Below are 19,237 nucleotides of genomic sequence, written 5' to 3'. Positions count from 1 at the left end.
TAAAAGGTGCTTTCGAAAAAGCTCCTTTACCCGATTTTGTTTAAAAATGGTTCCCTCTAGTGCTATCTTAACGATAAAAGAGTTTGAAATCTCTATCTCTATTCTAATATTAAAGAGTGAAACGTTTCTTTTGGCCCGCTTTTCTACCTCCTAAATTTATTTTTTCGTCATTTTTTACTTTCTACTAAACTGTCCTCATACACATCGTATCCCGTACTATATAATTTGGACTCATGATCTCGTATATAACCCAAATTCAGTTAAGTCCGATTCCCTTTTTTCCCCCAAACCTCCCAGACTGACCCATCTCCATAAATAGGCTATCCACTGGGTAGCAGAGCAGAGAAGGCAGGCAGAGGCAGAGCAGGCACCCTACCAGTCAACCACCGCTTCGTTCTCCGTTCTCCCCCACACCGCTCGCCTCCTCCTGATTCGGCCCATCTTCCCCGAGCTCCGCCGCACCTCACGTCTATAAATAAGGCGCCCGCGGTGCCCATCAATTCGCGTCACCGCGTCCCGAGAGCGCGAATCATTCCGCGCGACGCAAAACCCTAGCCCATCCACCGATCCCTGTCATGGCGGCCACCAGCAGCCAGGCGAGCCTCCTCCTGCAGAAGCAGCTCAGAGGTGCGGCCCGCCTGAGTTCCCGTTCATCGGTTTCCGCTCGATTTTTTTTTCCTCCTTGCGGATTGTTTGTCTGATTGACTTGGGGTTGGTTTGCCGTATGGTGATTGCCGCAGATCTCGCGAAGCACCCGGTGGATGGGTTCTCGGCTGGGCTGGTCGACGACAGCAACGTCTTCGAGTGGCAGGTCACCATCATCGGACCGCCTGACACCCTATAGTGAGTCAGATCCTCTCCATTTGAAGCGTGCTTTCATGCCTTGTCTGGATGAATTGCCTGTTTGTTGTGTCGGTGCCATGCCCTATGGACTAGAATCTATGATGGTGTTTGTGTGTTACTGTGGACCGGAAGCCGCGATTGAAAATCTTACTATACGGGATTGATTTCTGGTGGAGGCTGGTGTGGGGCGGAATTTTCTTTGCTTGTTGCTTGTTGTAGCGGGTAGCGTACTCCTAGTACATCAACTTGGCGACATGTCCGGTGCCCAATTCCATCGAGTTTGTTTGGTTCTAGGTGCGCGGCCTGCTCTGTTAATCTGCTAATAGTTCTGTTTTCTTTAAATATGTTCATAGCTGTATCAGTACAGAATCGGGGTCTTCAATTGCTTATCAGGGCCTAGGGAATTGTTAATCGGAGATCAGGGATAAACTGTGTATATTCTGAATTGGGGTTTGTATTGAAAGATGGGCTAAAATAGGCACCATAGGCATGCTGCTGGTTGTTTAGAATAGGTTCTGCGTCATGTTAGGAAATGTGACTATGTATGTTTGGAGTTCGTAGCAGATAGTTGTGACCATTTATCGTTTCTGTAATTTAATATTGAATGAATTGGTGCTACTTGACCCAAGTAGAGTCACCTTAATTTTGTCAACCTGTTTGGTGCATGAGCAGAATTTTAATAGCAGACAGTCTTTCTGCCCAGGTTTGAAATTTGATTGTAGGTAGAGATAAAATACATGAATCCTAATTCCTATGTGAATTCTTTTACTACTAATTACTGAAATACATTATGAACTAGAATGGTCACTGGATGCTGTAAATATGCCTTCTATTTTTTGGAGTTCTGCGTACGCAAAAAAACATTCGGGTCACTGATAATCTGATACTAATAAATTTGAAAGAACACTAGTGTTGGTAAATGAGTTCACTGTATATGCACATTTGTAAATGCCTGCTGTGTTTGATAACTGTTTTATCATTCATAAAGATGGGTTGGTTTGTATTGAGAGAGCATGCAGCATACTAGGAACTTAGGAAGTCACTTGAATAGCCTGCCACTAGCTGAAGTGTGTGGAATTTTTTGTGATACCTTAACTACATAATCAGAAGTAGTGTGCCTCTGGGGTTTTTCTTATCTGTCAGTTTTTTTCTGCTGCATATTTAAAATTGGTTATATAAAATTGAACATTTCCGATATTGACATGCTCGTTCAATTTGGTTACATTTTATGAAGAAAAATCATTTCTAATTGATAGCAAAGTCAGACTTAAAAGGTACCATGATTATTATAAATGCCTCTTAGTACAACCAAGATGAATGAAAAGGTGGCCTGACGCCAAATAAACAGGAATGTTAGACTGGAAGTGTTTATTGTGAAGTATGTTCTCTTTGATAAATCCTGATCAAGCGATAGGATGAGTAACTTATAGCATTGATAGAGTTATAATAATGCATTCTTAATTTTTTTACTGGCTGGCTACTCGCAAGCTGCAGAATCTCTTGCAGCATAATTCTCCATTTGAACTAAGGGGCTAGCAAACAGCGGAGCTATTTGTTTTTGTTTTTGTTTTTGTTTTTGTACTGCTGAAATGTGAATGTTCACTCTGTTGCAAATAAAACAGAGTACTGCAAGGAAAGTTGAAGTGGAACCTAAAGAATATCCCAAGGAGTTTGGTTGTGTGTGATCAATGTATTTTCAAGTTTAATGCATTCCTTGATTGATATTTTATTGGCTTCAAAGAGATGTTTACCAGTGCCGGTCTCGTCAATTGCCTGATTATACTAGTTGATCACATATCAATCTGAAATTAAAGTGTCGAGTTCTGAATGAAAAAAAAAATCAGCTAACACTGTCTGAACTACTAACAGACCTTAAACATGATACTGGTGTTTGCTGTCCTTGTATTTATCTTGAAGCATTGCATTCATGCAGTCATGTAAATAGTATTGTCTTTATCTTCTGAGCAACACACTAATATTAATCTTTACTTTGCAGTGATGGAGGGTATTTTAATGCGATAATGAGCTTCCCACAAAATTACCCAAATAGCCCGCCATCAGTCAGATTCACCTCTGAAATGTGGCATCCAAATGGTTGGCTTTTTATTAGTGAAAATTGTATTTATTTACTTGATCTGCAGTTATGTTTTCTGACATCATGCATAATATTTGGGGAAATGCCAGTTTATCCGGATGGGCGGGTGTGTATCTCTATCCTTCACCCACCGGGTGAAGATCCAAACGGTTACGAGCTCGCAAGTGAGCGTTGGACACCTGTGCACACTGTATGGCTTCGTATACTATGTTTACATACATACCTTTTTTCCCCCCATTTTTATCTTCTGTTCTCCACTACGAAGCCCTTGTTATATTACTGAAATTTACTGAGATTCATCATCAAAACAACATTCAGAAGTTCACTGGTAGATCTGTAATCATGAATGTGGTTAATTGCCAGTGAATCATATATTGAAATATTGTCGTATAGCCTGATACAATGCTTCCCCATAACTATGCAATTAGGAATCCTGAGCAACTTGAGGTAGAACAGTGAATTCCTGATTTTTGGATTCATCATCAGGTCTTGAAGAGTTTGTTATATTTGCCTAGCTTCCACTAGATAGATAGAGAATGCTCTGTTTTGGTCTCAAGGTAGAATAATAAACAGAAGACTTCTTTCATGAGTGAATACTTTTGTAAGCTATCACTAGTTGTTAAGTTGATGGTTGTTATACATTTGCAGGTTGAAAGCATAGTTCTGAGCATTATATCAATGCTCTCTAGTCCAAATGACGAGTCTCCAGCAAACATTGAGGCAGCTGTAAGTTCACCTAATAATTTTCTTTATGCTTTGCACAAAAAAAAGAACAATTTACTTTATACTGATTTGGTTTACTGGACCTCTACTTGTGGGCTGCTATAATATCAAATACTTCATGTTTGTGTCCTGTTGTATTTGCCACCAATTTGTAGTTGTAAAATGACAAGTTTATTTGTGTTATACGACAAGATAGCATGCTAGTATTAAAGAAGAAATCAGTGCTGAGATGTCTCAAACAAGTGTCTTAGTGTCACCAACTCATTGAAAATTGAGTTCCGGGAGTTCTCAAATAACTTGTGTTACTCTTGAAATGTCATGAATTTATTATTTGCTTAATTCCGTTGGACATCTCATGCATCGATGCATCATCACTTTCATCCAGATATCCTTCTAGTGTTGCGTGAGGACTTTCTGTCACTACAATGTTGCAAAGTGCCTCTTTGTTTCTGAAAACCAGTTATTTCTCATGCAGAAGGAATGGAGGGAGAAGAGGGAGGATTTCAAGAAAAAGGTGCGGCGCATCGTGCGGAAATCACAGGAAATGTTCTGAAGAAAATGGGAGTACTGGGGAAGTTAACCATGCCATGTCAAGCTGCAAGATTTTGCTGCCAATCTCAAATTGCTCATCTGACACCAGCATCTTGTGTATTTTCCATTTAGTGCCTGTCCATTGGTGATAGTTGCCTCAGAAATGCATTAGGACATGGTCTGTTCGACTGTTCTGAAGGGTCTGTTTGTATCGTGTGGCTTGGGCTCTACTAATGTTGACAAACCTGAAGTGACCAGTTATCGTAACTTTGGTGGTGAACCTGGTATAAGCAGGCGCCATTCCTGTCAGCTAATAGTTGAGAAAACATATCAGTGAAATTGTGCATTTGTTAGCGTAATGAGGCAGTTCCATATTGTTACTTCTGCTAATTGTCTACAGTTTCTTGAATGCATTGCAGAGTAACCGACGAAATTATTGAACACAGATTTATACTGAACTACGAGTGCAGTATGAATGGCAAGGCTCGTGTAAAATTACATATAAATCAATTGAGCTGTGTTGAATGCAACAATTTGATGCTGCCTTTTCTGTTTCTATCCAATCACAAGAACAAAACAGAATCACTGTTGTGCCGACTATCAACATTTGATGAAACGAACAATAGACCACAGTCAGAATCACAATGTTGTGCCGAGTACCAACATTTGATGAAACGAACAATAGACCACTGTCAACGTACGTAGCTTTTCTATGACTGAATGGTTCCATCTTCCATAATCCATAAAAAATAATTCTTTTAGGGCACTCCCAACGTAGAAACCATCATAGTTTCTATAGACATTAATTATACTACCACCTAAGTATTTTGCTGATATGGCAAGATAGTTATTGAAGAGAGCAAAAATTATAGAAATTGGGTCTAAATTAGAAACTATGTCTACAAGACATGAAGAGATGTGATTGGTAGAGAATGGAGAGAGTGTATGTGATTGGATAAAAAGTTGTTACGTAGAAACTATCAATTAGAACCATAATTTCTATATGTAGTGTCTATAGAAATTAATAGGTTGTAGTTTTTATAGGGCACTCCCAATACAGAAACCATCATAGTTTTTATAGACATTAATTATACCGTCACCTAAGCGTTTTACTGATGCGGCAAGGTAGTTATTGGAGAGAGCAAAAATCATAGAAATCGGAACTAAGTTAGAAACCATGTCTCCATGAGAACCAAGACATGAAGGAATGTGATTGGCAGAGAATAGAGAGAATGTATGGGTGTGTTTGGTTGGTCTGGCTCCTTGGAGTCAATTTTGGCCTGTTTGATTGCCTGAAAGTGGGCTAGAGCATGACTAGAGTTGGCCATCTGTACTGTTGTGGCTTGGTCAGGATTGAACAACCAAATCGGTCGTTCTCCTGGAGCCAGGCCCGAGCCAGCCCTCCATCTAGTTCGCATCACCTCCCTTCCGTGGTTCCTCACCGCCCGGAGCGTCACCATCTGCTCCACCATGGATGCGTCGTCTCCGGCGACCCTTCCTGTGTCATCTCCGGCGGCCCTCCCCAGTCGCCTAGGAGCTCATGTGGTCGGACCTAGGAGCTCGCGCGGCTAGAAGGGGAGGAGCTGGACCTCGCGCGCGCCACCGAGGATGGGGAGCAGCGACCGAAAGGGGAGGAGCTAGACCTCGCGCGGCCAACCATAGGGGAGGCACGCCGGGGATGAGGACGCACGCATGGCAGAGCCCACGCGCGGTGGATCTCACGCCTGCGTTTGCTACCGGAGCAGCGCTGCTCGCCGGGGTGGTGCTCAGACCTAGCGCTAGCCGGCTTCATTTGCTGCTGCTCTCATCTGGGAAGGAGGAGGGGGCTCGTCGACTTCATCTGCTCTTGCTCGCGACCGGGAGGGAGAGCGGGGCTCGCGACTAGGCGGAGAATGAGCGTTGCCGCAAGGGGAAGACACCAGTCATGAACGACGTGTTAGATTGATCCCACCAGTTTGGCCCAACGACCAATTGGGCCTTGATCCGCGCCGTGATCGGGGGTGCCCAACCTTAACTATAGTTGGTGGGCCCCCGTCGCACAGCGCCATAAAAAGGGAGGTGGGGGTGGGGCACAAGGCACGAGGTTCACCTGCGCCACTAGAAACCCCACCTACACTCCTAACCTTAGCCGATCTAGAGAGGGGGCGCCGCCAGCGATGGAAAGTACTGCCACCAGCTTCATAGCTGGATCTGCACCGCAGCCTCTGTGACAGCGCCTCCACCGCGACGTTCGACATCACCGCCGAGACACTACACCAACGGCATGGCTTCCTCCTCTTCCTCCAAGCCCGACGGTTTGCATCTCCGAACCTCTCTCCCTCTATCTCTAAATCCCGTACTAGTTCATGTTCTAGAGCTTGCTATTTATCCCATATGTCAGTATATATGCTAGATCTATGGCTAGTGGATCATGTAATTTCTATCAATGGTATCAGTCGTCTAACTAGGCGTAGATCTAGCTTGTCGGTGCAGAAAGTGACTAACAAGTAAATATTTATAGTTTTGCCATACGTTGTGATCGGAGATAGCCTAGCACTCAATGACACAGGGTTTATACTGGTTCAGGCAACGTGCCCTACGTCTAGTTTGAGTCGGTCGGTGACTTTATTCCTGAGCCCAGGTGCTCGAAGTTTGCAGTGGGGTTATAAACGAGAAGGAGAAAGATGGGGGGTACAAAAGGTCTGATCGGAAGGGCCGAGAGTGACGGCAGCCCCGTTATGGGCTAAGTGTTCAAGCGTGTGCTTGAGGTTCGAACCTGGTGGTTCTGTGGTTGTGAACTAGTGAACTTGATCGATCTAATGAATCTGGAATCACTTGAATGTTGGGGGAGAGCGCATCCCCTTTTATAGATAAAGGGGACGGCCTTACAAGTAAGAGGGAGAGAGTACGTATGCTTCTAAGCCTTGTTGCCCATGCCGGTAGGTACAGGATGATGGTAGGCACCCACAACACTGTTGGATGTCGGATGCATGTGGGAGGTTGCGCCGTTTTGTTTGGGTATGGCAGATGTTGGTACCTGCTATATTGTTGATGCCTAGAGGCATGTGAAGGGTTTTACCATGTTCACTCGGTACGGTAAATGCCGGCGCCCACAACACTGTCGATGCCTAGAGACATATGGGGGAAGCCTTACCGTATGGGAGTTAATGGCACCCACAATACTGTAGGGAAAATGTCGACGCCTACAACACTATTTGTATCAAGGAGTTTGCATAGTACTATTTCTGCAGGTGTACAGGGTATGGTCCCTGGTATCATGGTCTGACTTGTGCGCCCTGCCTTGCTTCCTCTGCTCGTTTCCTGGTCCTTACCAAGCGGGCATCCCCGATCGGTTGGTCTCAGTCGACTCTGATTGCGCCAGTTGGAGAAGAGCAGTGAGCAGGGTTTTGGCGTACCCCGATCGGAGACGTGGGGTCGGAGTCAGAAGTAGTGCTTTGGCCAGGCCTTCCGGTCAGAGAGGCCATCCGGAGGCGGGCTAGAGATCGAAGTGAGCACTTCGGCCAGAGAGGTGGGCCAGAGTCAGAAAACGGGCACCGCTCCTCCTCGGCCAGGCCTTCCGGTCGGTGATTGGATCACCCTTCTGGCCTGTTGTTCAGATACTTGGGCCAGCCCATGAGTTGCGCGTTGTCTGCTTGGGCTAAGCCTTTATTGGGAAGCCAGTCTGCGAGAGACCCCGGGTTTATGAACCCGACAGGAGCCCCTGAGCCCCCGGGCGATTCGAGCAGAATCGTATGGGGATTTTTGTATTAACGGCGGGTGCGCGCGAGCGCACCCTCGAGTGTAGCCCCTGGGCGATTCGGGCAGAATCGTCCGAGGTTTTTTTTTCATGTTGCCAGCGGGGGAGGTTTTTGTTTCGTCAGCGGGTGCGCACGAGCGCACCCGCGGGTGTAGCCCTCGAGCCCCCGGGCGATTCGGGCAGAATCGTTTGGGGGGTGTTTGTCAGCGAGCGTGTGTGCGTGTTTTTCAGTCGAGACGGAGTTGTCAACCAAGGCGTCGTTGCGCAGCCGAGGTGGTTAGTTTTTAGTGATCGAGTGAGACGAAGCTCGTGGATCCTAGCGTCAATGCACACCGTGGGATCGGGCGAGGCAGCTAGTTTTTAGGGATTGGACGAGATAGAACTCGCGGGTCCTAGCGTCGGTGCGTGCCATGGGATTGGGAGAGGCAGCTAGTCTTTAGGGATCGGGTGAGACAGAACTCGCGGGTCCTAGCGTCGGTGCGCGCCGTGGGATTGAGCAAGTCAGAGTCGTGGATCCTAGCCTTGGCGTAGCCCATGCAGCCGAGGCAGTCAGTTTTGTTAGTTTTAGGGATCAGGCGAGCCAGAGTTCGTGGATCCTGATGGGGGGAGTTCGGGGTCACAGACCTAGGCATTTGGTGTGTAGTTGAAGCATAGCCAATGGATGAGGTGAGTTTGGGGTCGCAGACCCGGGCGTTTGGTGTGAAGTCAAAGCATAGCCGATGGATGGGGTGAGTTTAGGGTCGCAGACCTAGGCGTTTGGTGTGCAGTCGAAGCATAGCCGATGGATGGGGCAAGTTTGGGGTCACAGTCCTGGGCGTTTGGTGTCTTGAGCCCCCAAGCCTCGTTGGGCTTTGGTAGGGGTCGGTTTGAGTTGTGTGCATTACCCTGTCCTCGATTTCTCACAACCGGAGGGGCTGAGTTTTATCCCTTGTCCCGATCACTCGGGCTCGAGTGACGCGCTCGATGAGTTCGCTAATGGGTATGATCGAGTAGAATCCGGGTCCGTCGTTCATGATGGGGTCGGCATAGCCCTCTTGTGATATTCCACTGCTCCTTTACCTGCAACCCGGGTGGCCTGATGGCCTCCCCTCGATGGAGATTCTGTGGGCTTGGCAAGAGGTTTAGGATCGAACAAGAAGGTTGAGAGGACCTTGTCTGCTTTGGGGCAGACGGGGCGAGGGCCGCATGGGGCTCATCTGTGTTTTCTCCCCTAGCTCTGTTTGACGTGGGGTGGCCTCGAGCCCTTCGTGGGCCGGCCTTCGAACCCCGATCGATCGTTGCTCATGTCGAATGAGGCAACTTCTGCTTCGTGACGCAACATGGAGCGTTGTGATTCATTTCGCTGCATGTGCGATGCTTAGTTCCCGAGCCCCTAGGCGGTTTAGGGCCCAAATCATCCGGGGGCATGGGCATATGGAATGAATGCGTGTATGGATGTATGAAATGATTATAAAGAAATAGCGGGGGTCGGCAGTGTTACCTTGATGACCCGAGTGACAGGGTTTGAAGAGCTCCAATAAAAAATGTCCGATCGGGACCTGTGCTCGTCGTTCGTGACGGAGTTGGCGTGGCCTATATGAGGCGTCCCTTCACTTCTTACCTGTCTCTTGGTGTTTTCTTGAGCCGTTCAATCAACTTAGGAAGCCCAAGGCTTTCTCCTGGCGGAGATCCCGTCGTTTGGGTTTTTCCAAGTCGCACCCGGGGAGGCAGAGAGCTACCTACGCGTGGTGACGCTTTGGTTTTCGTGCCTGGCGTGCGATAGTGGTGGGCCATGCCCAGGCCACATCCTGTCTTACCAAGTGGCGTTCTGTCTAACCAAGTGGCGTTCCGTTGGTCAGTGTGTGTCCCATCGGTCAGGGTGCGTCCCATCATTTCCCATCCGTATTAAATGGGGAAAGGGAGAGAATTTTTTGCTCTGATCTTTTGCCCCTCTTTAGCTATCGTGTTTTCTCCTTAAATAGGGAGAGGGAGAGGGCTCTCCGTCATAGTCCTTTGGGTGTTCTCCAACTGTTGTCTTTCCTCCTTCCTCCTCACCGAGAGTGCATGTATGCCGCGACGATTCCTAAGTGAGAGAGAGGGTAAGCAAGGGGGAGGACTTACAGATCCTTTCGTAAATCCGAGGCGCGATGTCAAGCTAGAGGCTACCTAGGGCAGTGCTGGCCATCTTTGCCTGAAAAGGGGTGGCTTCCGCCGAAGGGGGTTGCATGCTGGATTCATCTGCGAGGCCTTTTTTGGGATGGATCTGTGTGAGGATTTTCTCTGGTGGATCTTCACCCAGCAAGCCTTGTCGGAGGGGAAGTTGCTCAGGATTGTGCTAGTGAAGGGTTCCATGCCTACAGCTGCTCAGGTTGGCCAGTTCATAAAGTTTGATGAGATCACTTCCAGCCATGGCGGCTATACCTCGATAGCAGCGTCCTTGCCCAGGAGCTGCCTTGACTACATGAGAAGGTTAGGAGCTCCATGCTCTTCTGTTGAGCATCTATGGGTGTGACGCCCTTGAGATACCCGTTACGCTCATTGAAGTCGAGGGGACAGAACTGGGCGGGTCCCTTAAGGTATCTGTTGCGCTCACCGAAGTTGGGGAAACAGAACCGGACGAGGCCCTATAGCTGTGGTTACGTCTGGCGACGTGTCCCATGGTCTCTCCTTTGGCGTCAGGCGATGTCGTCGAGGGGCCATAGTAGTATTTGGATTAGAAGTAGTTAAAAAATGTAATAGTTGTGGGTGAGCCCCCGTGTGAACAATTTTGTATCAATGAGTCCATCAGTTCTGTTCTTGTGATAGAAGCACTATTCGTTCCTTGTTTTTATCCTGGCATAACTTTTGTTTTTATCCTTTTGTTTTTTGCACCTACACGTTAGTTCCGTAGGCTGCAGCTATTAAGAACCTAGGCATGGCCTACGGGGCTTGGCTGTTTGTAACCGTAGGTCATGGTGGGGTGCGTTCGATTGGGAGTAAGAACAAAGTCACGTAGGGCAATCAAAGGAATGGAATGTGCTTCTGTTCGGGGACAAAGTTGTTTACCATATGATAGTAAAAAAGAGAGGTAATATTTAGTATTGTACCCTCATGGAGCCCCCGAGTGACCCAGGCTGAAAATGTTCGCGCTAGGGTGCTTTTACAGGAGCAAGTGTTGATTAAAAAGCGGTAAGACCAAATTTAGGGGGAAAATGACGTAGCTGTTCAATGTTCCAAGTGTTGGTGAGAACGTTGTCGTTGTTGTCCTCCAGTCGATAGGTGCCCGATCGGATTACTTCGGTCATCGTATAGGGCCCTTCCCATGGTGGAGAGAGTTTGTGTTTTTTCTTCATCGATTGGGTCCTTCGGAGTACAAGATCATCGACTTCGAGTATCCTTCCCCTGATCTTCCTTTCGTGGTACCTGTGTAGGGTTTGTTGGTAGCGAGCGGAGTGGATGACGGTTGTCTCATGAGCCTCTTCAAGCAGGTCGACTGCGTCTTGCTGAGCCTCCACGACTCGGTCATGGTCGAAAGCCTTCACTCTTGGAGCACCGTGGTCGAGGTCGAAGGGTAGCATTGCCTCAGCTCCGTACGCCAGGAAGAAGGGTGTGAACCCTGTGGATCAGTTTGGGGTCATTCTCAGGCTCTAGAGGATCGCTGGGACCTCTGCAACCCATTGCCCGACGTACTTGTTGAGTCGGTCAAAAATGCGTGACTTAAGTCCTTGGAGGACCATGCCATTGGCATGCTCAACCTAACCGTTAGTCCGTGGATGTCCAACCGAGGCCCAGTCGATCGTGATGTCATATCCATCACTGAAGTCTAGGAACTTCTTTCCAGTGAAGTTAGTCCCATGGTCAATGATGATACAATTAGGAATGTCAAATCGGTATATGATGTCAAGGAAGAATTTGACTGACTCTTTCGAGTGGATGTTGGTGATGGGCTTGGCTTCTATCTAGTTGGTGAACTTGTCGACTGCTACGAGTAGGTGAGTGAAGCCGCCTAGGCCCTTTTTGAGGGGTCCCACCATGTTGAGGCCCCAGACCACGAATGGCCAGGTGATGGGGATGGTTTTGAGTTCCTGTCCTAGCAAATGGGTTTGCCGAGCGTAGAACTGGCACTCTTCACGCCTACGGATAACCTCCTCTGCATCTCGTAGCGCGGTGGGCTAGTAAAAACCTTGGTGAAAGGCTTTTCCGACCAGTGACCTTGGGGCCGCGTGATGTCCGCAAATCCCAGCATGGACCTCTAGGAGGAGCTGCTTTCCCTGGTTGGTGGGGATGCACTTCATGAGCACCCCTGATGGACTTCATTTGTAGAGCTCATCACTGAGCGCGACGACGATCTTGGCGTGTCGAGCGATCCATCGGGCTTCAGTCCTTTCGGGTGGGAGAACCTCCTCAAGGAGATAGGCGAGTAGCGATGCTCGCCAGTCAGTTTGATCGAGTGCCAATACGACGACGTTGGCGGGTGATGTCGTCGTGGAGGTACTGGGATCGGAGCCCCCAAGCGCTGGCTTGGCGTCAGGGTCAGAGCCCTCGGGCGTCAGCTAGGCGTCGGGGTGTGTCTGGACCAGACCTTCTAGGATGTGGGCGGATGGCTCATGGACGTCGTTGATGAAGACCCCACTTGGGGATGGATCCTGCCTGGCAGCCAATTTTGCAAGAAAATCGGCGGCATCGTTGTCCTTTCGGGGGACGTGATGCAGCTCGATCCCCTAGAATTTGTCCTTGAGCTTGCGCACCTCTTGGCAGTATGCTGCCATGAGGGGGCTTTTGCAGGAGGACTCCTTCATGACCTGATCAACGACTAGCTCCAAGTCACCGTGAACATAGAGTCGCGTAGCACCAAGCTCGATGGTGATGCATAGTCCGTTGATGAGGGCCTCGTGCTCCACGATGTTGTTTGAGGCTGAAAAGTGGAGGTGGATGGCATAGCGAAGCCTACTCCCATCCGGGGAGATCAGAACCACTCCAACCCTCGAGCCGGGCGCCATTACGAACCCGTCGAAGTACATTGTTCAATACTCGTGGGTGACGTCCGGGATCGGTAGCTGCACCTCTGTCCATTCAACGATAAAATCTGCGAGAGCCTAAGATTTAATGGTGGGACAGGGGATGTACCTCATGTCATGGCCCATGAGTTCGAGTGCCCACTTAGAGATCCATCATGCGGTGTCGCGGTTGCGGATGATGTCCCCGAGTGGGTATGAAGTCACGACCGCGACTTCGTGGTCGGTGAAGTAGTGTAGGAGCTTTCGGGTTGCCATCAGCACGGCGTATAGGAGTTTCTACACCTAGGGGTACCAGACCTTGGGGTCGGTGAGTATTTCCCCAACAAAGTATATGGGCCACTGGACCTTAAGTTCGTGTCCTGGCTCCTCCCTTTCGACGACCAGCGCGGCGCTTACCACATCGTTACTGCCCACGATGTAGAGGAGAAGGGGTTCTCCCCGTTCGGGAGCGACAAGGATCGGTGCTAATATCAGGGATGCTTTGAGCTTCCTTAGTCCAGATGAAAGTGTCTGTCTTTTTGAGGAGCTTGTAGAGTGACATCCCCCGTTCGCTGAGCCAGGAGATGAATCGACTTAGGGCAGCCAGACAGCCAGTGAGCCTTTGCACGCCCTTAACGTTGCGTATGGGACCCATATTTGAGATGGCCATAATTTTTTTGGGGTTGGCCTTGATGCCGTGCTCAGACATAATGTATCCTAGCAGCTTTCCCTTCGAAACCTCGAAAACACATTTTTCATGATTCAGCCTAATGTTGAATCTTTGAAGGTTCGCGAACGTTGCGGCCAAGTTTGTGATCAGGTCACAAGCTTGAGTTGTTTTGATAACTATGTCATCAACATAGACGGCGATCGTTGGTCTTGGCCGCTCAACTTGATTAGGCTGATCGAGCGGGTCGATTTGGTCGGTGAAGCATTGCTACATGCACCTTTGGTAGGTGGCGCCAGCGTTCTTCAAGCCGAATGGTATGGTTATGTAGCAGTACGAACCATACGGGGTGATGAACGAGGTAGCGAGTTGATCAAACTCTTTCATCGTGATCTGGTGATAGCCCGAGTAGGCATCTAGAAAGGAGAGGATCTCGCAACCCAAGGTGGAGTCAACTATCTGGTCTATGCGCGGTAAAGGAAAGTGATCCTTTGGACACGCTTTGTTAAGGCCAGTATAATCAACATACATTCTCCACTTCCCGGTCTTCTTTTTAACAAGAACAGGATTGGCAAGCCAGTCGGAGTGGAATACCTCTCTGATGAATCCGACTGCCAGGAGTTTGGCGATCTCTTCGCCTATGGCCCTTCGCCTCTCGTTGTCGAAGCAACACAAGCGCTGCCACGGTATGCTCGGCATGTCACAAGGCTACCATGCGAAGATATCATGATTAGCACGTAGGAAGTGGACGAGCTCGCATTCCTATTTGGCCAGGAGCTAGGTCCCAATCCGCACCATCTTGGTTGGGTCGGTGGGGTCAATTCCCACCGCCTTGGTTTCCTCGAGCAGGTGGAAGGCCGTCAAGGAGGTTGGTTTGTTGTAGTCTGGGACTGCCAAGGTCAATGACTCCCTGAGCCACGGGAGCTTGGATGAGTTGATGACCGCGGCGGCGAGCTTGAAATGCTCGCGGTCGCATGTGAAGGCGTGCAAGAAGGCGTTGCTCATGGTGATGATGTCATTTGGTCCTAGCATCTTCAGCTTGAGGTGGTGTAGTTGGGGATCGCCTTGAATTTGGCGTAGCATGGCCGCCCTAAGATGGCATGGTAGGACCCTAGGTAGTCCACCACTTCAAAGGTGAGGACCTCCGAGCGGAAGTTGGCTCGGTTGCCAAACGTGACGGGCAGATCGATCTACCCGAGTGGGTATGCCTACGCTCCTAGGATCACCCCGTGGAATGGAGATCCCACAAGGCAGAGTTCTGACCAGGGAATGCGCATGGCATCGAGGTTGTCGACGTAGAGGATATTGAGGCCGCTGCCTCCGTCCATCAACACCTTGGTGAGGTGCTTCTTGCGGACGATGGGGTCAACGCCGAGCGGGTAGCATCCCGATCTTGTGACGTGGGAGGGATGGTCCCTCTGATCGAAGGTGATCGGAGATTCCAACCAACTGAGGAAGGAGGGGACGACCGTCTCGGCGGTGCATGCCTCCCTATAGCGTACCTTGTGCTGGCGCTTGGACCAGATGGCGTCGGATCCACTGAAGATCATGATGCGTTGCTCAGCGTCGGAGAAACCATCTCTATCCTTGCTCGTCGCGCCTCCTTTCTTGGCTGTCGCCTCTTTCCCGTCCCCTTCTTTCGACCCACCGGCCTATCGTAGGAAACGTTTGAGGAGCTCGCAGTCCTTGTAGAGGTGTTTGATGGGGTAGGCGTGGTTGGTGCATGGACTGTCCATGAGCTTGTTGAAGTGGTTAGGCAGTCCTTGTTGGGGCTGCTTGCCTGTGCGATCAGCCACGGTGACCAACGCGGTGTTGTCCGATCGGCGTTGATCCTTTTTGTTCTTCTTGCACCTCTATGTGGAGGGGCCCTCGTCTTGGTCCGTGCGCTTGGCCTTGCCTTTGTCTTGGCCCCCGTTGAAGACCGCTCCGACCGCCTCCTCATCGAAGGCGTGGTTAGTGGCGACGTCGAGTAGGTCACGGGTGGTTCGGAGCTTTAGGCATCCAAGCTTGTGGATCATGGACTCGCAGGTCGTCCCAGAGATGAATGTGTTGATGATGTCTGTGTCGACAACATTAGGGAGGGAGTTGCATCGTTGGGAGAACCAGCGGATGTAATCCTACAGGGACTCGCTAGGCTCCTGCTGGCAACTCTTGAGGTCCTAGGAGTTTCTAGGGCGGACATACGTCCCTTGGAAATTTCCGATGAAGACCCTCTTGAGGTCCGCCCAGTCACGGATGTTGTCGTGCTAGAGGAATTCAAGCCATGCTCGAACATGTTCCCCCACATAGATGGGGAGATACTGAATGATAAAAAAGTCATCATCCACCCCTCTGGCTCGACAGGCGAGCCAAAAATCTGAGCCAAATACCCGGGTTCATCTCCCCGGTGTACTTGGTGATGTTGGTGGGCGGTCGAAAGCGCTATGGGAACGGCGCTCTCTGGATACACCGGTCAAAGGCCCATGGTCCCGAGCCCTCAGGGCTAGGACTCTGGTCGTCTGGCCAGCGACCGTGCCTGGGGCGTGTTTCACCGCTCCCCTTGATTGTTCGACCGGGATCTGTGTCACCTGCTCTCACCGCCGCCCTATGGACATCATCATTATGTCGGGCCTGATGCCAGTTGTTGACGATACTACGAGCGTCCTGGTGCAGACCGAGCTACTCGTGTACCAGTGGTCGGTGCAGAGCAGGCGCTAGGTCGGACCAAGGCGCAGCTGCTACCACTTGAGCCACACCTGGCGGCAGTAGCGGCGAGCGGATGGAGCGATCCATCTGGCGCGTCCCTGCTCCCCAGTGGAGAGAGAGGACATGTGTTGGAGTCACGATGCGGAGCTTTCCGCTTGTTGAACGGTGGTGGCTTCTACTAGAACCCGGAGGTTCCGGTAGACCGCCCGCTCCTAGGGGTCGATGGGCTTGGGAACGCCGCGCAGAAGCATTGCTGCAGCAGTGATGTTCTGGCTAGCCTGAGCGAACTGTGGGAGATTGTTCCCCTCGTTTATGATGTCGTGTTGGACATGGCGGGCGCGAACCCGAGCGCCACCCGCTGAGTTATGTGCATAGGGCGCAACGTGCTACACTGAGCTTGCCGGCGCAGGTAGCGGCTGGTTCTGCCATCGTTGTCATGGTTCCTCGGTGTGCCCTTGCGCAAACACGAGGGCCACCTCACGTGGGTCCAGAGGGGTGTGAGTTTGCGCAGACTCCGCAACGATCAGTGGCTGTCCTAGAGCATCCGCCAAAGCGCACTCCCAGGACAGACTGTGGCTAGGTGCCACATCGCCGATGCTGGAGTCGTCGCTCTTACCCTCGTCATCTAGGAGTTCGTGGAAAGTGGTAGGAGCATAGCTTGCCATTCCCACGAATTCAGATGTGAGGGGGATGGTAGCAGCGTCCCTCGAAGCCCCGGAGTGCACGCGTCCATGGGGGACGCGAGGCCATAGGGGAACCGATCGTACGGTGTCCGTGATGCGGTCAATACGGTCCCTCCGTATAATCGGTGGGAGATAGTAAATTATAGTATGCATATTACTCACAGCGGGGTTTGAGCAGAGAGTTTGCTCAGAACAAAGCACAAATGCCTCATCGTTGAAGTCGTTGTGCGTCCCAAAGACGATGGACGACGCCCCTCCGATGGGTGATGGAACGAGAGTCTCCTCGCGGAGGCATAGTATGCCGAGCCAGTCGGCGATGAAGTCTAGGCTTCCAAAAAGGAAGGCCTGGGATGGCTCGAAGACGGGTGGAACCCATATCCCAACCGGTGGGAGGGCGGGAAGCTCCAGTGAGCCGAAGCGAGTCGTATCGCTTGAGCCCGCCATGGCGAAGGTGGCGGAAAAGTGGGCCATCCGATGACCAAAAAGTGTTGAACGTACAACATCTTTCCCACGGACGTCACTAACTGTCGGTGCAGAAAGTGACCAACAAGTAAATATTTGTAGTTTTGCCATATGTTGTGATCAGAGGTGGCCTAGCACTCAATGACACAGGGTTTATACTGATTCAGGTAACGTGCCCTATGTCTAGTTTGAGTCGGTCGGTGACTTTATTCCTGAGCCTAGGTGCTCAAAGTTTGCAGTAGGGGTTACAAATGAGAAGAAGAAAGATGGGGCGTACAAGAGGTCCGGTCGGACTCTGGTTGGAAGGGCCAAGAGTGACGGGAGCCCCGCTATGGGCTAAGTGTTCAAGCGTGTGCTTGAGGTTTGAACCTGGTGGTTCTGTGGTTGTGAACTAGTGAACTTGATCGATCTAATGAATCTAGAATCACTTGAATGTTGGGGGAGAGCGTATCCCCTTTTATAGATGAAGGGGATGGCCTTACCAGTGAGAGGGAGAGAGTACGTATGCTTCTAAGCCTTGTTGCCCACGTCGGCGGATACAGGATGATGGTAGGCGCCCACAACACTGTTGGATGTCGGATGCATGTGGGAGGTTGCGTCGTTTCGTTTGGGTATGGCAGATGTCGGTACCTGCTATACTGTTGATGCCTAGAGGCATGTGAGGGGTTTCACCATGTTCACTCGGTACGGTAAATGCCGGTGCCCACAACACTATCGATGCCTAGAGGCATGTGGAGAGCCTTACCGTATGGGAGTTAATGACGCCCATAATACTGTAGGGAAAATGTCGGCGCCTACAACACTGTTTGTGTCAAGGAGTTTGCAGAGTACTGTTTCTGTAGGTGTACAGGGTACAGTCCCTAGTATCATGGTTTGACTTGTGCGCCCTGCCTTGCTTCCTTTGCCCGTTTCTTGGTCCATACCGAGCAGGCGTCCCCGGTCGGTTGGTCCCAGTCAGCTCTGATTGCGCCAGTCGGAGAAGAGCAGTGAGCAGGGTTTTGGCGTACCGCGGTCACAGACATGGCGTCAGAGTCGGAAGTAGTGCTTTGGCTAGACCTTCTGGTCGGAGAGGTCGTTCGAAGGCGGGCTGGAGATCGAAGTGAGCGCTTCGGTCAGAGAGGTGGGCCGAAGTCCGAAAACAGGCGCCGCTCCTCCGCGGCCAGGCCTTCCGGTCGGTGATTGGATTACCCTTCTGGCTTGTTGTTCAGATACTTAGGCCAGCCCATGAGTTGCGTGTTGTCTACTTGGGGCGAGCCTTTGTTGGGAAGCCAGTCCACGAGGGACCTCGGGTTTATGAACCCGACATAGCTTATCGGGGTAGAAAACCGAGTAGAAGAATGTAGGAGGGGATTCGACTTGTGAATCGGATTGAACCCCAACCCGAAACCCAAAGCCTAACCCTAGAACAAAGGTCGGCGAGGGGAGGACCTACCCGGTTCCTCGCCGCTGTCGCTACCGCTGCCTCGCCGGCACGCGGGGAGTTGGCCGAGCCGCGCTCGTCGCCGTGCGCGTGACCCTGACCGAGGGCACCATCACAGGACCGCTCAACGGTGGGGCGCTCACCCACTGGGGAGCACGCGCTCCGACAAGGGGACCCATGGTGGCGCCGCACAACTTCTCCGGCATCTACTGCTTTGAGGGCTGACAAAGGAGAGAGGGATCTAGGGCTTAGGGATAGTCCCACCACTGCGCGAATGGGGACTAGGGCACCGTCGCCTAGACCGCTCGACGACAGCGCACTCAACCTCGAGCGAGTGCTCGCGCCGACGAGGGGACCTATGGCGGCGCCGCTCCATTGCTCCTTTACGTTCCTGGTTGCAGCGCTGAGGGGAAGAGAGGAGGAAGAGAAAGGCTAGA

General features: G+C 50.6%; 1 protein-coding gene across 1 annotated transcript; it reads left to right on the top strand.

The window, feature by feature from the left end:
• The first annotated feature begins 333 nt into the window (after positions 1–333).
• Positions 334–4,551, top strand: LOC136456790 (ubiquitin-conjugating enzyme E2 7). The gene is made up of 6 exons (XM_066456770.1): positions 334–627; positions 741–843; positions 2,840–2,937; positions 3,028–3,128; positions 3,587–3,664; positions 4,137–4,551. Exons 1-6 carry the CDS (start codon positions 576–578, stop codon positions 4,212–4,214), a joined length of 510 nt encoding a protein of 169 aa, XP_066312867.1. The 5' UTR covers positions 334–575; the 3' UTR covers positions 4,215–4,551.
• The last annotated feature ends 14,686 nt before the right edge of the window (positions 4,552–19,237 follow it).

Source organism: Miscanthus floridulus, chromosome 6 (genome assembly GCF_019320115.1).
Source record: "Miscanthus floridulus cultivar M001 chromosome 6, ASM1932011v1, whole genome shotgun sequence".
NCBI classification, from domain to species: domain Eukaryota; kingdom Viridiplantae; phylum Streptophyta; class Magnoliopsida; order Poales; family Poaceae; genus Miscanthus; species Miscanthus floridulus.
The sequence above is the reverse complement of the archived record's forward strand: the minus strand, read 5'-3'. Positions and strand labels throughout refer to the sequence as shown.

What these genes read in the sequence shown, in the direction of transcription:
- LOC136456790 (XM_066456770.1), top strand. Translation starts at nt 576, where the DNA reads ATGGCGGCCACCAGCAGCCAGGCGAGCCTCCTCCTGCAGAAGCAGCTC. An exon ending in CCTGCAGAAGCAGCTCAGAG is followed by an intron (nt 628 to 740) that starts GTGCGGCCCGCC and finishes TGATTGCCGCAG; the next exon opens with ATCTCGCGAAGCACCCGGTG. An exon ending in GTTGGACACCTGTGCACACT is followed by an intron (nt 3,129 to 3,586) that starts GTATGGCTTCGT and finishes ATACATTTGCAG; the next exon opens with GTTGAAAGCATAGTTCTGAG.